Below are 22,764 nucleotides of genomic sequence, written 5' to 3' on the forward strand. Positions count from 1 at the left end.
TTTAAAACTCAATAAACACACAGTTAAAAAAAAAAAAAAGACTGAATTTAGATTGAGGAGTCACATTTGTAAATTCAGTTACACAGCAGTCCAAGTAATTTGTCATTCGTTAGTTCGAGCCGTTATATTTTTAAGGACTAATTTGAGAGATTGTTACGTTGCAGTCTTTGCGATTTAGCAAACTGATTTTTCTTGTTAAAAAACAGAAATCACAGAAATAAAATTGTACATTTAAAATCAGAACTAAGATTAAAGACGGCGCAGTGACACAGCTTCACTTTTCCTTCTCTTTAATAACAAAAACTGCATTTCAGTTCCATAAAGAACAAAGAGAGACCCCCCAGTGAGAGACGAGTAATGTTAAACGTGGAAAAACTGGTGTTGCGTCATCAGGGTCTGATGGTGGGGGTTTCCAAAATGCATTCAGATCAAGCTGGAGAGGCGCAGAACGACAGCATACATACATTCCACATTCTAGAGGTTGTACAGGGTCAAATGCAGACGTGGTACCCATGCTTTACCTAAGTTACAAAGTTTCAGGTGGCTCGCCCTATTTATCCCTCTTCGCTCTTTATGCAGAAAAGGCTTCATGTGGCTCAGAGCGCCCATGACAGCGATGAGGGGAAACTGAAACCCAGACGTGTCTAGAAAAGAAAACGAGAACAGTACATCGGAGGAACGGGTCCAGAGACGCCGTTATACAAAGAATGTATTCACACCTGTACAGAGGAGTAGGCCTGTGTCTGCTTTCACAAGAAGGCACCTCCTTTCCATGCTGACTGGATACTACTGGCCTTAAAGCACACCTGGCAAGTGCACGTGTGTTTATATATGCTCATACATACAGTACATACCCCGTGAGGACTTGACGGGGGGGCGGGGCGATGTGGATTGTGACAAATCAAGTCTCACGAAATTAGGAGAATGAAATCTGAAGACATTACGCTCGGGAGCGCTGAACAAACAGTCCTGGTAAAAAGTTCTCTGGAAAGATTTGGAGCTGCCAGAAGTTTATTGTCGTCTTTGGCACACTCCTGTTGTGCCCAAGTAGGGTTTCCTATCAAACCCTTGGCAGACTTGAATACAAAGTCATCTATCTACATATAAAGATTTGTGCTCTTTGACTGACAGGCAGGGCGTTTGATAGCCACGCCCTCTCCCACACACACTCACCCTCCTCTCAAAAAGAGGCTAAGGGAATAATCACATGCTCCACAATAAAATATATACAAGTCTGCAAACATGGAGTTTGTGTTTACTCAAAAAAAGCTACAGATTCTGACAAAGCATAAAAAGCTGTAGTTTGTTTTTAGTCTAAGGAAACGTGTTATTAAGGTAACTTGTCAAGTAAATATGACCCTTCAGTTTAAATCCATGGACACCCGACTGCTGCTCAGCGAGGCAGTGGTGACAGAGTCTCTGATCCACTCAAGTTCTGGGTTTCCACCACACATTAGCCTCCATCGCTCATGCTGTGAGTGGCATGATCCAAAAGTTTCAGCTTTCTATGCAAACGCTGACATTGTGTCACATGCAACAGTTAGTGTACCTGAAATCCAAAGATTTAGTGTAACACTTCCAGAAGGTTGGGAACAATCGCAGACTGAACAAAGACGAATATTCCTACGCACCGAGCCACTCTAAGCACAGGAAATTCCCACACCAGGATCAGGATGACTCCCAGTGACATCACCAGGGAATCTCGGAGAAAGCTCCAGTCTGTGTCACACTGCACAGACTGAGCTGCACTCAGATAAATAGATCATGATTAAAGCTGTGGCTTCACAGCAGCTCGACGATCATCCCACACACAGCAGGTCGATTTTGAGGCTCGGAGCAGAAGTGATCACATTTCCACCTCCCTCCTCCTCTCAACGGTAAAGTGCATGAGCTAATAATACAAGAAACATAAAAACAAAGCAATCACAAATTAGAGGTCCCCCCCCCCCCCCCCCCCAGACACAGAGCTCTCCAGCTGTCTGTAACAGTTTAATGTTAAAGTCCACAGATCTGTTACAATGAACAACAACACGCTCCGTACACTCCAATACTTGAGGTTTTCAGGGAGAATCCATGTGCATGTGAACCAATAAATAACAAAACGAACTTCTGAGTAAATAACTGACAGGATTTGAAAAGATGAGCCACTTCTTATGGAGCTCGAATCTGTCGCGGTCCCGCGAGTCCTCTTTGTTCTGGTGGAAACAAATCCCGGATGTTTCCGTCTGATGGCGGTCGACCATCGTGACGTAAAAAAGTGCACCTGAAAGGGCGAGTTTGCCTACAGCCAGGTTCAGCGTCTTGTTTCTGGATCTGCCATCATCTTTGGTTGTAGATTTATGCGGTCACTCTGTGATGCAGCTGGTAAAATGAAGTCATGATGAAAGCGAGCCGATGAAAGGTGCTTGAACTGCTACACGAGGAATGAGGGAACAGTAATCAGTCTTAGGACGTGTGAAGTCTATGATTGCACCAGCTCTTCTACTCATACAGTGTGACAGTACAGTAGCACAGAGCTGAGATCCTGCGGTCCACACTGGCCTTGTCTGCAGGGAACAGATGCAAAACAGGAAGTCGTTAACAGAAGATAAACACAGGAAATGCTGCGATGTCTCATGAATCACAGCGCGATCCTGAACGTGTCTGACTAAAACACCCCCCCAAGTGCAGCTGCTTACATTTCATCACGTTCTCGATGTCTGTGGGGTCTTGGAGGATCTTGGACAGGCCGTCCAGGAGCATGGAGGCCTTGCTGTAGCGATAGGCTATGTCCTCCGTCTGCTTGAACATCTCATCGAGAGCTGCCGACTGAACCTGGAGCACGCACACGATCGCGTTAGCCTCACCAGCACCAAGTCTATCTGTACAATAGGTTTGTCACTGCATGCACACGAGACCCACCAGCTCCACTGCGTGATTGTAGACGAGCTTCTCCGCAGTGACGCTGTTGATTTCGTCCACAAAGCGCTGCTTATCGGAGAAGAAGTGGTTGAGTTTGTCGGTCAGCTGCCTGCACAGGGAGATGCAGCTTTTGTAGCGCTCATTCAGACTCTTGACCACTGAGAGGATAAAGGGAGAGTTTTTATTAAACTAATAAAGATAAAATACGAAGGAAAAAGACGGCGAGGAAGCCGAAACATCCTTACCCTGTTTGACGGCAGTGGAAGGGTTGAGCTTGGCAGATTTAATCTGAGCTTTGGCCAGATGGAGCGAGGAAGCGAGGAGCTGAGCTGCCTTCATGTAAAGCACCAACTGCTCCACCTGCCTGTAGGGGGCAGCACAACCACAGTAAGACAAATGGGGAGTGTTTACAAACATGATTACATGATATTAAAAATTCCTTAAAAATCAGCAGACTTAAGTTTCTTACCCCCACTCTTTGCTCAGCTGGCTGATCTGGTCCACAACCACGCTGTCCTGGGGAGGGTAGAGGGATGCAGCCGAGATGCCGAGCTCCGTCCCCCCGGCTCGAAGCGCCGCCATCTCCAGGATGCAGTCGGTAAATGAAAGCATCATCCGCAGGTGCATCAGGGTGTCTGTGTGCTCACGCTAGAGCACGGAAAGAAAGATTGCAGTGAAATGTTGAAGAAGAGACACTGCATGACAAGAATCAACCACTTCTTGTAAGGCACCAATCCCTACTTCTCACCTCCATCAGAGTCTCCTCAGGAAGTTCTGGGGCTTCAAAGGTGATGAACCCCTCTAGGCTGGGAGGAGAGGTCCCATATGGGACGTACCGCAGGCTGCTGGGTGCCCCCTCTGCCCCAGGGGCCACCTGCCCACCTCCGTAACCTCCTGGAGGAGACGAGCCTATGGCCATGCCCGGAGGAGAGCCGACATAAACCCGACCGCTGACTGAGCACAGAGAGCCTGCTGAACTGTTGGAGCCCACTGAGGGGACAGAGAGGAGAGAGCGCGGCGTAAATACTTTAAGCTTTCCTCCTAAAGCTCAGCAGGAAGGTGGCGGGTTTCCCTCACCTGAAGTGGTGCGTGATCGGGTGCCCAGGTGGCTGCAGGTTGGAGGAGTGCTGCTCTTGGGTGGTGAACCCACAGTGAAAAGGACCGTGCGAGGACTCGCTGACCCGCCGTGAGCGAGCGTGCTCGGACCTGCGGGGGCTTTGGGCAGGAGGAAATGTGCTCGTTACTTCTGTCATTCAGTGAAACGTTTATTTCTCACGGCTTAAACTGGACACAATGTTGCAGAGTATCTGCTCAGTGCTCGTACCTGTGTCCATGGGCCGCTCAGTATTCAGGCTGTCGCTGCTGCCCTGATAGGGCTGCCCACCCAGAGTGATTCTGATTGGATGGTCAGACAGACGACCTGTACTGACAGACCTGTAAGTGCAGATGATGTCAGCAGAGGTGCACAACATCATCCTTTCACAGTTAAAACACTTAACATCTTTCATGGAAACAGACTTGTTTAAAAAAAGGAAATCACATGAAATTGAGCCACGTTAAAGATCATCACTGCATAAATACACCAACCGATCAGCTGTTTTTTATTTACTTATGACAGATTCTCACAGTCCATGTTGTGACAGTACTGGACTGTCCATATGTGGATTTATCAGATTTAACAGCTCCGATGGAAGCAGATTTGGGTGCTTCTATACCTGCCAAATGTCCGGCTGCCCTCAGGAGCAGCTGGTCGCCCGGCGAGGAAGGGGTTGCTGTGGTGTCCGCAAACATCGTGTGCGTCAGCCAGCATCCTTGTGGGTTGGGGGCTGTCTGCCAGCGCCATCAAGTTACAGGAGGCTTGTGTTTTGGGGATCTTAAACGGTGCTGAAATGGTCTGAAAAGAGACAAAAAAGTGAATTAACCTAAATGTAACAGCTAAAAGCATTCTTCTTCACTGACGTGCGCTCACTTTAGTCGGGGAGCCAATGATCGTGGGCAGTGGGGACTTTTGAAGCCAGTCAGACGTGCGAGGGGAGGAGCCCAGCAGCTTGGTGGGGGAAGAACCGAGGTTGGCGGGACGGCCGAGCTGCGGGGAGTGACTGCAGGAGGAGGAAGGCTGCACAGGGTCAGACAGCTGCTTGTGGAGCTTCTGCCTGGTCTGGTAGACCTCGGTAAGAATGGGGGCGCTCTGAAGCCGAGCCCCCAGGAGCTGAGAGGATGGGATGGGGGAACCTGAAGACACAGGGGATTAGAACCGATGCCAGTTAATAATCATCCATGGCTCAGCACCAAGTGTAGCATTTACCCTACAACCTCCCACAGAGTCTGTGTGCTGCTCATTGTGTGCCTCTGCACACGGGGGACAAAGCACGAAAATCTGATTCATCATTGAGGACAGTGAACCTCCTTCCTGGTCACCATGACAGCAAACCTCTTGACACAAAGAGGCAGAGCCAGAGACTCTGAAAATGGCCTGCAGTCATGGTGACTCATGCTCTTTTCCAAAAATTAAAGTCATGCCACTAGCAAGAGAATCAGAACTTGTTGTTGTCAATTCTGCTTCTTTTAAATGTCAAACACATCATTGTTGGGAAGGGTTGGACACTTTTCTGCTCTTCAGTGAATCCACAGCACCTGAAACTGCAGGGAACAGGACAATACAGAAGTGAGATAACCCTGTGAGCGAGCAGGTGAGAACGTACCTCCTGAAGAGCTGCGGCTGCGGGCTTCCTGGTTCTGCAGGTGACAGCAGCAGTGACCCAGCTGCTCAGGGATGGTGCCCACTGCACAGAAAGAGCTTAGATTTGTCAGGAGACTCCACAGACGTCCCCTTCATGTCTGGGAGGTGTCATTAAACGTAACCTTACCGAGAGGTGAGGGCGAGTAGGGCCGGGAGCTTCCAGTGGAGAGGCGGCGGCCCACGGTCTGAGGGACGTCTGCGGAGCTCGGAGACCCCGAGCCCACTTTGGGAAAACCCATTGGACTGGTGTTAGATCGCCTCACCGTGCCAGATCTGAAAAACACAAGCATGAATCTTTAATTATACAAAACAGACATGAAGTAACAGTCGAAGCCAGTCTTCCTTTGGCTCGTTTCGTCTTGTGCAGTTTGCAAACATTTGTTTGGCTGCTGAGACGACGCACGACAGCTGAGTCGCAGTTTTCAGTCCGATACAAAACTGTGTAATGTCACCATCATCAGCTCGTTACACGTTTATGGTGCTTCGTGTGATGACACAGATCATAGCATCATATCTGTCAAACGTGGGTAATATGTTTTGCAGTACGTTCCTCGCTGCACTTATGAAACCACAAAGGCAGGACGAATGTCTGCAGGGCTGAAAGAAATTGTGATTCCATGCAATGCAACTGGTAAACTGCAAAACGTAAAACACAGTATGTTTTTTAAAATTTAATTAATATCTTTTAAATTTGCACATTTTTTTTTCATGATTGACACAATTCTCATCCTTGTATTAAAAGAATCTTTATCACACGTGTTAATCACGCACGTTACAGTGAAAAATGACAGTTTGACTGTCCTGTGGTTAAAACATAAACGAATACCTGAAATTCACCTGCATACGTTGCATACACCTGCAAACTCAAAAAGCATCAACCTTTCATCACCTCTGCACTCCCCACCTAATATCAGCACTTGTGTGCAGCGTTCTGCTGCTACAGAGGGAAATGAATCCACAGATGAGGAGGGATGTAACTAATGTTGCTCCCTGCAGTGAGAACAACAACACCAACCATCTGACTCTGAGCTGAAAGTAGAACCGTGACTGAAGATTTGAATTTGTCTCTGACACTTTGTTCAGCATCACAGGAGGAATTTCACTGGCAAAGTACGTAAACCACCAGACGAACGAAAGTCTACAGAGAAGCTAACATAATAAACTTCTAATAATAGAGCCATTAGCAATGCCACAGTGAGTAGCTCCACATATTTGATTTGGCAGATTTTTACGCTGGATGCCCTTCCTGACATAAGCCCAGAGGGATCTGTGTCTCCTCCCAGGATCTGATCGAGGACTAGGGATCGGTACCGGTATCCGGTTCTGACATAAACTGTAGTAACCAGACTGAAAAGCAGCGCACATTTCGGTGCTTTTTTTTCCTGAGCTGTGATACACTTTAGATTCTAGCCAATCATTTTACGTTTCCGAGGATAGTAGGCGGGTCCAGGTACGTACGTTCTTTTAGAGCAGAGCTACAGATTAAAAATGCCCAAGGCGAAGCGGTCAAAGTCTGGCTGTACTTCACAGCAAAAGATGCAAACTCAGCAGCTGCAACAAGTGCTTTAAGCTGATACTGTGATGCTGTCAAAGGAGGTAACACCTCAAATCTGATGAAACACCTGGCGACGCATAGCGTTTTTTTTTAAAGCCGAGAAATGCGCCGTATTTGATAGCTTGCTGCGAGACCTCACACCGAGCACATCTACTGCGGGTGTGGTGCCTGTTATCGGACCCGGAGTTAGCAACGTCCCCCAAAAACCCGAAGAGGAGAGTCCTGGCCCCTAGCCCTGCCAGTGTAGCAGAAATGATGAGGATGATGATGCAGCAGCAGCCGTTCTTCTCTGCGTGAGTAGCTTAATGTTGTTCGTGTGTAATTTACGTTGAGTAGGCTAACCACGTTATTACATTAATGCATGTAAGGTGAACTAGCAAACATCATCATAGCTACATGCGGCTGTCTTCTTGTTTGATGGCAGATACTCCCTTCACCCTGGCCAAAAAGGCTAAAATGACCAAAGAAAAAGTGGAAAACAGTTAAACATGAGAGGTTTTTGGACAAAGTTTGTGTTTTTTCCATTGATTAAGCTGCTTCCAGCCAAGAGTGATACCATATATGCCCCATAGCTGCAGAAAAGGCTAACATTGTTATCTTTTTACAAAAAAAACAGCTGAACATGAGAGGTTTTTGGACCAATTTTGTGTTCTCCATTCTTTAAGCACCGGTTTGAGCACCGTTTAAGCACCGGCACCGTTTCAAAAGTACCAGTTTGGCACCGGTATCAGATAAAACCTAAACGATACCCATCCCTATCGAGGACCTTTCCCTTGTTAGGCGAATGTAAACCACTGCACTATAATGTAACAACGTGCCATCCCTTCTCTTCTGTCGTCACATGAAACTGTCAACAAACCCCTCAGTAAGGCCATAAACTCGAGCAGGCAGTTGACTGATGTAATTTCAGTGAAACTTCATGGCTGATGAAATAACAGTTTTCATACTGGTGTAGTTGTGGTGAGTTAAGCATTCCTCTGCAGCTCATCACTCGATGAGTTGTGCAAAGTTAACGGAGCAATCCCAGCAGAGTCCTTACCTGGGGGAGCTGTAGAGTGTGGTGTTCGGGCTGCTGGACAGATTCTGCTTGATGCGCTGGTAGTTGCGAACCTGCGTAGGAACTGGAATGGGGGTGGTCTCAGCCCGCGGGGACACCATAGGCGTCTGTCCTGGGGTGGGCTGCGGCTGCCTGGAGGGGACGAAGTGAGAAAGGAGCGCCGTTAGCCAACGTGTTTGAAGTTGCTGCTGCTTGTCTGGAGTTTCAATTGTCATGATAAGTCCAAAAGTTCCAGCTTGTGAACTTCCACAGCCCTGAGGTCTTTGTTTACGCTCAGATGGACGCAGGTTGGGGAAGTTCAGTTTTAGCCCAGCCTCTCAGGGACAGAGGCTTCCATGTAAACACAGCCAAGACCAATCAGCTTCAGACTTCACTCTGCTTGGGGCAGGACTACATGTAGGGGCAGCCAATAGCACGCATGAGGGCGGTGCTCTGCTGTACAGACACGGGAGGGGAAGTGCATTTAGATTCTTTTATCATTCCAGAGGAGACAAAATGTTCTGAGCATAACGTAATGACACCTATACAGGGTCTTTAAGAACACATAGGATGTTGTTTTTAATGTTTTTTAAAGGTGACACGAGTTAGAAACCCGTTATGTAATAATGAACGCCTGGGAGGGTCCATGAGGGAGGGAGGGAGGGGGACACGTGAGGCTGGACTAGTCCAGACAAAGACCCAGAGAGCAGCTGCTTTGTGGCATATCTGCAGTTCTGAGAAATAAACACTAGCACGTGCTGCACCACCAGCATGTGAGGCAATGAGCCTTGTCCATTTTCTCTAAGCTGCTAAAAGCTTTACTGAGCCCCGCCATTGTTGATATGGAGAAAGGTGTTGTGTGCTGCTGTTATTGGCTTTAGAAAGGAGAAAGAACATCTGCTCAGTGAACAGCTGCTCTTCAAAAGGAGCCAAGAGTAGAAAGAGAGCGAGGCTTCAAACTCAGCTGCGTCTCCGACGACCTGGTTTTTAAACCATGTCAGCATCTAAACAGTGTCCTCGTTCATCACCACCACTTGCTTTGTGTCCTATTCTCTTGCTTTGTTTGTTTTTTTACAGTAACAATATCTCCACACGCTCCTCTCGCCAACCCCCAGGGTCCACACACTTCCTGTGCCACCTTTCATCCTTTCTCTGGACAAAGAAAACAGGATAAACAAAGCTTTGGTGTTGGAGAGTGTGGCTGCTGTTTCCAAAGCTAGCAACAACCACTGCAATGAAATGAAAATTGGTTCTTCCTGTGTGTCAATGATTAACTCCTTTATGTAAGCACTGAAGACTTATTGTTAAGGGGGAAACAAAGCCATGAGAACAGCAGAGGGAGGGAGTGAAGCTGGCAGCAGAGGGTGTTAGAGGGCACAGCACAGAAGAGACACACATAGGAAGCTGAAATGGAGCAAGTGTGAGCAAAACGGGAACAGAGTAGTGCGGACCGTTGGCTTGGAGCTGGTTACACATGAAAAACAGGAACGTAGGTGCAAAGCATTGGGGCACGAGAAAGTAGTCAGAGAGCAAACAAATGTATGCAAAATACTAAACAAGTATTTAACTCGCATATTAACCTTTAACTTGAATTTTGGGTCTGTATTTAATCAAAATACTTACAGGTTTTACCATCTATCCTGCTGAGTTTGAAGCTGTTTGCATTAACAGTGTTAGGCTAAAATGTGTGCTCCATTTACCAGAGTTTCTCCCCAGGGTGACTCTGCATGCAGGGGGAGGGGCTTACATACACACTGGTGGTTACAGACAACCTGAGATGTCATGGCTGTCGTAGCTGTTCGTGCTAAACGTTCAAGCCTGCCTGATGCTGCATTGCAAAGTCTGTGTGAATGAGTCCATGCAGTCACAGAACCACTGGCAGAGATGTGCACACCTGCTCACAGCCTCACACTCACTAAAGACATTTTACATGACTTGGATCCAAGTAGATTATTGACACAGAAAGTAGAAACTGTGCATGAGAGGCTCGGAAAAGCATTCGTGTCAGTATCGCTCAGGAGACAGACAAGCGCTGCTCGCCTGGGGTGTTTTCCCCGACAGCATTGGGGGCACGCTGAATGCCCGCCGCAGTAATCAGGTCTAATATGAGCAGTGAAACTGAACTCAGCTTTCTATAAGATTTAGTTCACCAAATCTTCTTGACGACTAGTTGCAAACAGCTCACTGAAGATTTGTTAGAACATCTGTTAGAAACATGGTTTATTTGAAGAGTTTCAGTCAGTTTTCAGCACAGAAACAGCGTGAAGGTTACAAATGATCTGTGCACTCAGGTCTGTGCTCGTCCTGCTAGGCCTCAGTGCAGCTTTTGATTTGTGGACCATAAACTTTGATTACAGAGATTAGAGCACGCCACAGAGATGTCTAGGTACTTATAGGTACTGCACTCCAATGGTTTGAATTCTATCTTATAGACTCCAATTTGTTCATGTAAATGGGAGTCGTGATCCACGCTGCACATGCTTTGCTTAGGCAGCATCATCAAAAACTAGCATTTATTAGTCAGTCATTATTTATCAAGCTGTCCTAAAATCTCCTTGAGAGTACAGGACAGAACTGGACAGGGACTAGAAAGAGAGCATATCCCCCATACTGGCTTCTCTTCTCTGGCTCCCTGTTAAACTCCCAGAATCAAATTCAAGATCAATTTAAGAGTATTTAAAAGTAGAATGGGAGGCAGAGCCTTCAGTTTTCAGGCCCCTCTTCTGTGGAACCAGCTTCCAGTTTGGATTCAGGAGACAGACACTATCTCTACTTTTAAGATTAGGCTTCAAACTTCCCTTTTGGATAAAGCATATAGTTAGGGCTGGACCAGGTGACCCTGAACCTTAATCCCAATAATGCCATGAGGCACCTGTTGTTGTGATTTGACGCTATATAAATACATTTAAATTAATAAGGAACTTAAACTAAACTGAATTAATGAATCAGTGTGAGGTTGTGTGCAATTTAATACAACATCACAGGTAGGACAAGGAAGTCTGACTGTATTTCAATATGGACTATCACATTACTGCAGTAAGAAAACGCCAGCTGATCAAAGGGAATAAACGTAGGAAGCATATGGAAGGCCAAGAGGAGATGAAACGTGTGTTTGTGTACAGTACTTACTATAATAAAACCAATATTTATTCCATAAACTGTGTTTGTGTTAAAAAAAATGCAGCTGCACTGAATACAGTCGGTTTGTTGGTGCACGAGAGGTTTGGGGACTCTTATTCTAGTCCTCTCTGTAGGTCCGGTGCTGTTTTCAGCACAGCACCACCATGTCGTCTGGCTCGGGATCTTCTTTGTAACCGATTAATCACGAAGAGCTGGTCGTGGGCAGGAGCATTCAGTCAAGATAAATAAACCAGCACCATTTAGTGGTTACCCAGGATGAAGCTGGAAGCAGGCTGTTTGTCAAGTGCTCACAGAAATAGTGACACAAAGAAACAAAGTAAGCCCTGCTGACACAAAAATAGATCCTATTAAAATGGATAATATGAGCATTCAAACATGTCTTTGTGTGAAGCCGTCTGACTCATCGTGACACACTCCTATTGTCCTGAAAATATCCAGTTCACACCCCACAAACGGTGCCTGGTGGCTGAGTGACGCTGGGCTGCATTCAAAGCATCTCCAACATTCAGTGAGGTAACAGCCTTTTTATGAATCACACTTAACTGTTGTTGAAATGGATGTTTAACAAAACAAATAATTACTGAAAAAACAGATGTGGCGTGTCGGCCCTACCACAGCTATGTCTGGAAAACCTCCATTCACCTCAACGTGGCCAACTCTAACCAGCTCATCATTGCCACCTGCAGTAAACAGGGGTTTAGGATTCTGGTAGCAGCAAACCACCTGTCATCTCAATGGGGAGTAAGCACACAAACAGCACTGGGTAGTGAAAGTCAAAGCTGAGTCTGCTGTGGCTGCTCTTTGGTGGCTCATTACTCTCTGCAGACACACTTTGCTAGTTCTGCTCTTCGGGCAATGTGCACACAGCAACACACGACAAGTGCTAAACTTGCAGACAGAAGCAGAAGTCGTTTATGGTGAACTTTCAGTTCTCTCTTTAGAACTGCATTTTCTTTTTTGGCTGATGTGTTGGTAAGGTCAGAAAATTCAACCTAACTTAAGCAGCATATGTTGCACAGCCTCGTACTCACCCTCCACACATGAGAAACTCGCTGGATGCCCGACGAGCCGGTCCCATTGGTTGGTCGTCTGAGGATGAGGAAGAAAACAATCATTAACAAACACACAATGTCTGTGAAGGTTCTCAGTCATCCAGGTCGTCGTAGTCTAAGAGAAGCTTCTTCAGGTAAAGAAGGATGAGAGGTGAAACGCCTTCAAGCAACTTAAACAAGTCCAGACGTTTTTCTTTCCAAGCTCCTTAGATTAAACATGTTGTTGTACAGCAGTTACAAACAGGTGAGCAGTCTCTCGGTTTTCTGATGAAGAGTTGAGACATTTTTAACCAAACAGAACTAGTCTAATAAAGTCCAGTGAGCTCTGATAAATTACTGACCGTTACATCATAATGGGGTTTTTTAAACGACTCGAGGGTTCGAGTAAACGGAACATTTAACACATTATTCTTTGGACAATTCTAACTCACACTATTACTGTCTGACATCCAAAATGTTGTAGATTTACGAGTAGTCTTAGGAATAGTTTCTTTTTTCTATTAACCCTTTAAGACCTACCATAGAACCAAGTCCGCCAGAGCTTATATTATATGTTTACATGCTGTGGAGCCATTTTTGGGAGCATTTCAAGTTGATATACATCAATACAACCATTACAGCCTAGATTTTAATAATATGTCTGCATTAAGTGCATAGAAATTACATAAATTGCAAAAAAGTGCAATAAACTACAAAAAAATTGAAAATCGTTTTTGTTTTTTTAACATATATTTCTACTTAGAGAAATTTAAGAGGCTTATTCCTCAAAACTGTAAATACAAAAAAGTTGCACAAACTAGTTTCCCACCACAGGAAATTTATTTTGAGTGTCTTCATAGTTTTATTTTTGAAATACACCAATTTTTATACACTGCAGGAAAAACGAAAATAAATATTATGATGCAAATTTGTAAAAAAGCAGCATATGCATCAAAATAAACTATTTCCAGCAGTGCAATATGAGTCCTAAGCATCCCAGAAACCACACAGAAAGTCATAAAGTCAAACATAACTTTTAAAAACATCAGTATAGGCTCATGAGGCCCTGATGGTAAAAAGTGGCGGACATGCGATAGTTCGTGCTGATGGACGTAGGAAGTGTTACGAACAGCTGATCGGATCGGCAAAGCGTGTTTCTGGAATATTATGTTTTTGTTGCTGCAAGTGCTTTTTATGCCGTTTTTGCAAAGTTATATCTGGAAGGAAACTGTGACCGAGGACAAGCTGATGGCATAAGATGCAAGTACAACTCCTCTGGTTTCATATGCAAAAAAAGTATTGCGCTAGCTTACGCGGTTGCAGAGCTACCGGGATTTAAAAATAGTTACGCAAAACAGAGCGTGCTGCTCTGACCGGTTTTAAAGGGTTAACAAAAAAAACTCCAAAACAAAACAAAACAAAATCTTAAGGAAATATCAGGTGTGCTGGAGTTTGGTTTACACCAGAGTTGCACTGTAGACAACGTGGTGAGACATGCTGGTGCTACAGCTGTCATTACTATAGCATAGCTTAGCAAATCCCATATAAGCTGTGATTTGGTCAGCTGTTATATTGAGATCAGCACATTACTCACACTGGTGTAGTTGCTGGAGTCTTGGAGCATTTTATACTCTACAATTAACTAATGGGAGAACCACTTCTGTCTACAATATAACAAGTGGCCTATGTCAGTCATCTTCAATTAATGAGTACATACGTCTGATACACAGTAAATAAAGAGTTCAGTTTGCATGTGTTACAGCCTGGCAGTCCCTCCAGCTGACACCATGAAGTCACCACATGGTCAGCACACAGATCCATGGATATATGTATAGATTCCTTTTTAATTACAGATAATGTAGCTGAAGTTATGTCTTTGATGTTAAATTATCATTCATCGTCAAATTAAATGATAAAGTAGCTCAGGCTGAAATAGGCAGTTTGCAGTACTATGGCAAAGTTTACAGTGATGGACTCTGGTGCACTGCTAGGTTAGGTCCTGTGTAGACACACAGATGTTATAAAAGAGACAAAGCACTGAAAGTACTGAACTTTATGGGAGCAGCAAAGTAAAAATCAAGTACAAATATAACTTTCCTGGCAAAAAGCTAAGGCTTATATTATTTTGGGGGCCATTTTTAGGCAGTTTATTATTTTATTATTTTATTAAACATTTGGTACATGACGTTTTTATGTTTAAAAGTCATTTTAGATAATGCATCAACATCCTACCCAAATAAAATGTGAGTCATTAATTTAAGCAGGTCTTTAGTTCTACCTCAGCACAGCTTTACAATGGCTAGCGGTTGAAAAGAAGACATGACGGCTAATATAACGAAGACACTAAGATGCAAGTTAGGTGTAAATATAGACAGGTGTTGGCACTTACAGCTGTCAGCAGAGATGTGGGGCACGAGGACAAAGTCGTCCGTGTCACAAGAAGAGTTCTTACTGCTGGTGCTTCCTGCAGACTCTTTGGACAGCTGCAGGAAGTTGGGCGGACCGAGTGGAGGGGATGACAGACCATCCTCTGCTAGAGTCTGCATGTCTGGCAGAGACTGTTCACATGCAGAGAGAGTATGGGAGAGGAGGGGGGGGGAGTATAAATTGTAGTGAGGCTCCTGACTGATCCCATTAAGTCTTCCAAGCAGGGCAGCGCCGACTGTCAAACTAATCTCGTTACATTGTTACAGAGAAGTGCTGAGAAATCTCTCCCCCTGCTGCAGTGACATGAAGAGATTGCTATAACTAGAAGATGTAACCGCACTCACACTAGCAGTATTCAAAGGCAGCACACACGGGGACCTAAAAATAAGGCTGAAGTATTTTTACACAGGTTCTGTGCATTTCCCAGACAAACCCGTGTGATACATGTGATCAAACTCACAGGAGGAGAGCTGTAGCGGATACATGGGGAGCTGCCACAGGAGCTGTCTGTCACAGGGTTGGAGGTGATGGGCACAGGAACTGGACACGCTGAGGGGGGAAGCTCACCATTAATCATGGTTTCAAGTTGATGAGGCGTGGATGTGCTTTAGAATCTGAGCTTTGTGCTTACATTTTTTAATGGTGGATGACGACTCCAAGAAAGGGTGGCTGAAAAACGTGTCTGCAGAGAGAGATGGAGAGGAAAGTGAGGACAGCCCGATATACCTTTATATCTTTTTCTTACTCTTCCCCTCCTGCTGCATCAGAGCCAGCAGACTCACACGATTCATTTTCATTCTTAAAGTTGCTGTCAAAGCTCAGAGTTTTCATTTTTACAAACACTGAAATCCCAATTAGGATGTTAGTTTTTCCCCAGTCGTTACTCATCAATACATTTTATCTATTTATCTAGATTCTCCATCTTTCTAACTTTGAATCTGTGGACAGTCGTGCAGCTGTCGTACTGTCAGCCAGTGGTCCGAGGAAAAGCTGTGATTGGCTGTCAGGTTTATTTATTTGTTTATTTATTTATAAGGAACCCCATTAGCTTCCACAACAGTGGTTGCTCGTCTTCCTGGGGCCCAAACCATCGAATACCACCAAATAAAATGTTACACAATGAGTTGGATGCAAAATGTCCACATAATTTGGCTCTTACATCCACAATAAGGTTTTACAATTTTGAAAATGTAAACATGTAAATATTAAAAATTATTTAAAAAAAACACTCAAACAAAATACACAATTTTCATTACAAGTGACATTACTCTCTTACAATATTTACAAATAAATTAAAAACTGCTTAAATAGGCTTTTAGGTGATTTTTAAAATTATGAATAGAAGCCAATTCTCTAATTGCATAAGGCAACTTATTCCACTCTAAATATAACAGAGTTTTTCAAAAAGTTACTTTTAACTCGAGGACTTACTAAGTTGTGGTTAGTTGAGAATCGTGTAGCATGATTATGTATTTCATCTGGATGCAGCAACTGAGCATAAAAAAAAGTGTGGTGTGTTTACCAGTATTGCTTTCTTTAAAAATAAAAGTAAGCCGTAGTATAATTTAGTTTGTACAGAAAGCCAAGAAAGTTTATTGTGTATTTTATCAATACTTGTATAATATGAACACCTTAACACTAATCTGGCCGCCCTATTTTGGACTAACTGAAGTTCAGATCTGTCTTATTAGCTGCTGACCAAATGACTGAGCCGTACTCTAGATGAGATAATACTAGTGCATTAATGACATCTTTCATAATTGAAGAAGTAATATAAAAAGAGCATTTCCTAGCGATAGCTATGCCCTGTCCCATTTTCTTAATAACAGAGTTGATGTGCTGAGACCATGAAAGGTGGTTTATGGTAACACCAAGTAATTTAATCTGGGTGACCTGTTCTAATACCGATCCAGCTATGGAAAGATTTAGTTGTGGGCTGTTGACTAAGCGTACTCTACTTCCTATTAACGTGGATTGTGTTGTTAATGGTGTTGAAATCATTTTCTTAAGTTTTGCCTTGTATTAGTGGAACATTTTCAATCTTGGTTTATCCTGTTCATTTAATCCTAACTTTGTATCCCTGGTAAACAGTGGAATAAAGTGTCTCACTGTGCACAATATCCTTATTTAAACACAGTTTAACATACTTTATACTGAAATTAGAGGAAAAGTATGGAAAGCACCGCTACTGAAAGACTGATGTCAGTACGTACCAAAGTCCATTCTGTCCTTCTGATTCCTCTGCAGCAGCCCGAGCAAAAGATCGCTCAGCTGTGGGGACGTCTCCCTCGGGATGCTGGGTAGTAAGAGTACGGAAACATCAACACTTTGTTTCTCTCAGGGTGCATATCAGCTGTGCAGTGTATTCTGAGGCATGTCGGACTATGCAATGGGTGCACTGCAACTTATAGTATTGTTACTGTTAATCACGTACGTATTACAGAGTCAGTACTATTAGTCTGCCAGTTTGGATACAGTTTGACTGACCATTTGAAAACTGACCTGCTGGTAGCACTAAGTAACTAAGTCACTTCTACTCCTCTACGGCTCCATCATTCGTTATTATGGATCTCTGGCTCTCTTCCACAGCTTGTGTTTTTCCCCTCTTCCCCCTCTCAGACAGACCCTCCCTGAGCCTGGTCCTGACACAGGTTTCTTCCTGTTAAAAGGGAGTTTTTCCCTCCCACTGTCACCAAAGTGCTGCTCATAGGGGCCCATATGATTGCTGGGGTTTCCTCTGTATTATTGTAGGGTCTATACCTTACAATATAAGGCACGTTGAGGCAGCCGTGGGTGTGATTTATTGTTATATAACTGAAACTAAATTGAATATACACCTTAATTTAAAACTGAATTAGTTCTTTTCAGCCTATGCTGCTGTTCAAAGCATGCAAGTAGTTCAAATATGTCAGAATTGGGGATGTAACACCTGACAGACCACCTTCATGCCCCAAACCATGTCCTGGATGAAACAACAGACGCCTCGGCACCAAAGCTGTGCCTTCAAAGCCGACTTGAGTTCTTTCCGACCACTCAAAGCCAGTCTCAGCTTCTTCCTCAGCTCTGTGCAGCATCCTTTAATCTATTCCTCTGCCTTCACTCGCTTCCTTTTCTTCATGTTGTTCACCTGTGTCCTCCTCTCTTTTCTTCCCTTTTCTTAAATTACATGTTCACCACAATCCACAGCAACCTCAAATAACACCATACCTACACAGTTTCTGTTCCTAAAAACTATACGCTATAGTCCCATTTTCAACTAGAAAGGTATAAGCCACCAACTTCAAAACATAATCTTCATGTATTATGTGTCACCTGTTAAATCTATTGATCTATTTGAAAGAAACAGACTGATTTCACATATTTATTCTGCATTTCGTGTCTGAGGCTACGGTGTGAAGGTGACTTACATGGGTTGCAGATTCTTGTTCTTCTCATAAAACATCCGTAGGTCTTGGGGACTGTTGGCCTGAAAATATAAGTTGAGAAATAAGACGCACAGTCGCAAACACCAACAGGTCCACCCGTTATTGGTTTGTTGTGCACACTGTTAACCTGGAATGGTGGCTTTCCAACCAGACACTGGTAGATAACCGTCCCTATGCTCCACAGGTCAGCCTTGGCGTCATAGTTCTGGGACATGATGACTTCTGGGGCCTGAGAGAGAACAGGTCACGAGCCAAGAACCACAACACAGAGTTATATGTAACAAACCAAGCAGACAGATCTTTTTTAAAGCTGACACACAGAAAATATAGAGAATAAAACACACTGACCATGTACATGGGGGACCCACACAGTGTAGCTGCCATCATGTTGCTCTGGAGGTACCGTGCAAAGCCAAAGTCAGCTGTAGAACGGAGACATGAAGCACACGTGTTATTATCACCAGTAACACAAACCACTGTTGTTGGAACTGAAGAATGAATGGAGACGCCCTGCACTCCAAACAGAGGTCGTACTGTGGTGTATATCAACACAACACTGCTACTCATCATCATCATGGCTGCATTACTTTCATAAGAAGTTTCTGAATTTATAACATATTGATTTAAACGTAACCTCTGGCCACTGTAAATGACACAAAGCAAAACAATGATAGGTCTGTACACGCTTTCAAAATGTAGTTATGAGAAAACTACACTGCACATTAGGGCTGCCACGATTAGTCGACTAGTCACGATTACGTCGACTATCAAAATCGTCGACGACTGATTTAATAGTCGACGCGTCGTTTGAAGCTTTGTAAGATCACAAAAGACGCAGGAATAAGTAGTAGGATTTAAGAGTGTAATAACGGACTGAAACAGAAGATGGCAGCACTGCATGTACAAGGATGCCAGCTGCCGTTAAACCCCGAAGAAGAAGAAGAAGCTGTGTCCCAGAATTCATAGCGCAGCCCAGCGCAGTTTCCAACAATGGCGGCAGCTAGTTAGTTTTAATATTACTCTTATTATTCTTTCTGGGTCACAAAATAAACGTTTAACATATTTTCAGGCGAGAATGTAGCTGTGTAAACCTCAAATATCTGCTCAGTTTATCAAGACACCACATATTTTCAAAAGCGCTCCGACGTTTTCGGAGACGTCTGTTAGCCACTAGCTTGATAGCTAGCCGGGGGCTAGGCTCACTAGAGCCGTGAGAACACCGGACTCCCGGCTAATTGTTTTCAAACCCACCGCCGTCTTTCGCTACTCAGGTTAAACATGATATATAAGTCACTTAGATAACTTAAAAATGTTATTGTTTGGCTTTTTTTTTTAGTATTTTATTTGTTCCTGAGTAAATCGGTTTGGCTGAGATTAAAGTTATAGTTTTTACACAGCTGAATAAACGTCAAGCAGACAGCTGATTATCAGAAGTGTGAGATGCTCGAGAATTTACTCCGGTGTCCTGTTATATTTTAGATAGCAAGGAGTTTATTAAACTTCACTGAAACAATCCGCAAATTTCATTAAAATTTAATAAACTATCATCTTGTCTTTATTTTTAGTTAGCACATACCTTAAACACTTAAAGCTGTAAGTTAATGATAGTTATATAAGAGCAGATACTGCTGGTGCAATAAGCTGTACGTTTTACGTCCAATGGATGATGATCTGATTAGTCGACTAATCACAAAAATAATTGGTGACAAGTCGACTATCAGAATAATCGTTTGTGGCAGCCCTACTGCACATAACTTAATAACTGATAGTGACTGACATTCTTCTTCCATTACCAATTTTGATGCGGATGCCACTGATGTTGGACTTCTTGCGACCCACGTATGACAGCAGGATGTTCTGTGGTTTCAGATCACGGTGAATGATGCCTTTGCTGTTGAGGATGCGCATGGCAGCAGCAATCTGCTGTAGAAAAACCCTCAGTGTGTCCTCCCTCAGCGTCCCCTTAGCTTAAAAAAAAAAAAAAAAGAGACCACAGTAGTCAGGATCCAATTTTTTCCTCAAGGAACATTTATGTAGCAACCATGCAAAAATGTTCATTAAACTGCATCTATCTATTATCATTACAATCTAATTGGCTGCTCAGTGTAAACACAAGGTGTGAACAGCAGGTAGACTCAACAGCCACAGGTGCATACCTAATGTGACCTACTGTCACTGGCCTTATACAGTCTAAGCAGAAATGACTATGAAACAGTCTGTGTCAGTGCATGTAGAAGACAAAAGGCTTTTTATTGTTTTCCACAGGTATTATTAGGGCAGGGATAGCTCAGTAGGTAGAGTGGTGGCCCCATGATTGGAAGGTCGGGCGTTCAAATCCACTGAACGGCTACCCTGAGGTACCCCTGAGGAAGATACCGTCCCTACACACTGCTCCCCGGACGCCCAATGGCTGCCCACTGCTTCACTGAGTGAATGGGTTAAATGCAGAGAGGAATTTCCCCACAGGGATCAATAAAGTATACATTATTATTATTAGTAGTTCCTGCTGCTAATGAAAAATGATAATTACTGTTAAGACATAAAGTCATAAAAACTCCCTTTCATGGCTTTTTGATTATTAGCACATCACATGAATAATCCTAAAATAAACTGAGGCAGTAAAGGTCATTGTGTGACAAAGAGGATCATCTCAGTAGCTCACCCCCCCCCCGTCAATCCACTGTGGGCATAGACAATCTGCTCTCTGCCCAGCACAGCGGATCGACTTCTAACATTAAAAGTTGTGTAAGTTGTAGAATAATTTACTAGAGATTATGTAATTTAAATGGCTGTTACCTACGCAGTGTTCACAGCAGCACTCCAATAATAAGAACACAATCACATGAGGTGCCCAGTGTAACGTAACGCTCGGCCCACAAAGGTTTCAATTTCACAACCACTAGTGTTACTCAAGCAAGGCTCCTGGATCACCGATTCACAGAAGGGTCTGACCGTGACCCGTGCTGCGAAAAGCACCACGCAGGCAGGTACATCCTGCAAAGGTACAGTGATAAGAACACAGCTCCAGCAGCACAATCAGTGTTTTTATGGAACAGAGGTGTAAACACACGTTCTTATCTAATCAAGGTGCCGTCGACTCGGAGGATTTGATTCTAGCTGACCTGATTTTAACCCTGTGAAACTATTCACAGAAACAGTGTGTTGGACACCAACAGGCGACGTCACAGTTTTTGTTTGTTTGTTTAAATAAACCTGTCCTGTCCGGGTGTCCGGGCTGAGTGTTTCAGGAAGGTTGTTCAGTAAGCCAACAACACTTTATCCTAAGTAGTATACAGTATATGAGAACTGTACTTTAGCTTTCAGTCCACTTACAGTAGTTTCTGTGGTCACGTCCATAGTAACAGGTTAAAATATAAGCTAGCTTTTTACAGCTACAGGCCTCGTTTTGAAAACTGGGACCGTGTTTTAGTCTGAATGTGTATGTGATATATATCCTCAGGTATAGACCAGGGGCGGGGAACTCCAGGCCTCGAGGGCCGGTGTCCTGCAGGTTTTAGATCTCACCCTGGGTCAACACGCCTGAATCAAATGATTAGTTCATTACCAGGCCTCTGGAGAACTTCAGGACATGTTGAGGAGGTCGTTTAGCCATTTGAATCAGCTGCGTTGGATCAAGGACATCTAAAACCTGCAGGACACCGGCCCTCGAGGCCTGGAGTTCCCCCCTCCCCGGTGTACACAGTGGACTCAAACAACAGCCTTAATGTCATTGCAGATGTGATTTTTTTTAAGCCCAAACCTTTGAGGTCAATTCTGAAGACAACTTCAGTATATGCATTTAAACCTTGTGAGACATTTTTACAATATTTCCATGTAATTCTTAAATCAGTGTTTTGCTACACGAGTAAAACTGCTGATGAGCTGCTGTAAATATTCAACAGTAAAAAACAAAAGTTGAAACAGAATTATTTTGATTAATTGCTTATTTGACTATCATAGCAACAACACTGCTCGCTTTAACATTGTTTATTTTCAACATGGGTTTGAAAAAAAATCTGATTTTGCTTTCATTTATATTTCATACAGAGCCCAAGTTTTTGGTTGTGCTCATAGATCAGGGCGATCGTGGCTCAAGAGTTGGGAGTTCGCCTTGTAATCGGAAGGTTTGGACAGTCTCGGTCGTTGTGTCCTTGGGAAGACACTTCACCCGTTGCCTACTGGTCGTGGTCAGAGGGCCCGGTGGCGCCAGTGTCCGGCAGCCTCGCCTCTGTCAGTGCGCCCCAGGGTGGCTGTGGCTACAATGTAGCTGCCATCACCAATGTGTGAATGTGTGTGTGAATGGGTGGATGACTGGATATGTAAAGCGCTTTGGGGTCCTTAGGGACTAGAAAAAGCACTTTACAAATACAGGCCATTTACCATTTACCATAGATCCAAGGCTGTTAGCTTAAAGTGTAACCTGCGTCATCCAAAATGCAAACACAAACATGAAACTTGACCATCTGGTTTTTCTCATGTGCAGCTTCAGATTCTTGTCAGGGTGGCAC

General features: G+C 44.0%; 1 protein-coding gene across 5 annotated transcripts in view; it reads right to left on the reverse strand.

Moving 5' to 3' along the window:
• Positions 1-273: 273 nt before the first annotated feature.
• ulk2 (unc-51 like autophagy activating kinase 2) overlaps positions 274-22,764 on the reverse strand; it is a 42,270-nt gene continuing 19,779 nt past the window's right edge. For all 5 annotated transcript variants that reach the window (XM_085184692.1, XM_085184695.1, XM_085184694.1 and 2 more), the window contains 22 exons: positions 20,050-20,223; positions 18,605-18,678; positions 18,384-18,485; positions 18,239-18,297; positions 17,045-17,127; positions 15,463-15,513; positions 15,292-15,380; positions 14,794-14,962; positions 12,405-12,462; positions 8,236-8,385; positions 5,769-5,914; positions 5,604-5,684; positions 4,871-5,133; positions 4,617-4,795; positions 4,226-4,335; positions 3,979-4,116; positions 3,650-3,891; positions 3,371-3,549; positions 3,147-3,265; positions 2,902-3,059; positions 2,679-2,814; positions 274-2,546 (listed from right to left, as the gene is read on the reverse strand). In XM_085184692.1, the coding sequence (XP_085040818.1) occupies positions 2,482-2,546; positions 2,679-2,814; positions 2,902-3,059; positions 3,147-3,265; positions 3,371-3,549; positions 3,650-3,891; positions 3,979-4,116; positions 4,226-4,335; positions 4,617-4,795; positions 4,871-5,133; positions 5,604-5,684; positions 5,769-5,914; positions 8,236-8,385; positions 12,405-12,462; positions 14,794-14,962; positions 15,292-15,380; positions 15,463-15,513; positions 17,045-17,127; positions 18,239-18,297; positions 18,384-18,485; positions 18,605-18,678; positions 20,050-20,223 (2,825 nt within the window). In that variant the 3' untranslated portion in view covers positions 274-2,481. The remainder of the gene's footprint in view (positions 2,547-2,678; positions 2,815-2,901; positions 3,060-3,146; positions 3,266-3,370; positions 3,550-3,649; positions 3,892-3,978; positions 4,117-4,225; positions 4,336-4,616; positions 4,796-4,870; positions 5,134-5,603; positions 5,685-5,768; positions 5,915-8,235; positions 8,386-12,404; positions 12,463-14,793; positions 14,963-15,291; positions 15,381-15,462; positions 15,514-17,044; positions 17,128-18,238; positions 18,298-18,383; positions 18,486-18,604; positions 18,679-20,049; positions 20,224-22,764) is intronic.

Source organism: Neolamprologus multifasciatus, chromosome 14 (assembly GCF_963576455.1).
Source record: "Neolamprologus multifasciatus chromosome 14, fNeoMul1.2, whole genome shotgun sequence".
Classification (NCBI taxonomy): Eukaryota; Metazoa; Chordata; class Actinopteri; order Cichliformes; family Cichlidae; genus Neolamprologus; species Neolamprologus multifasciatus.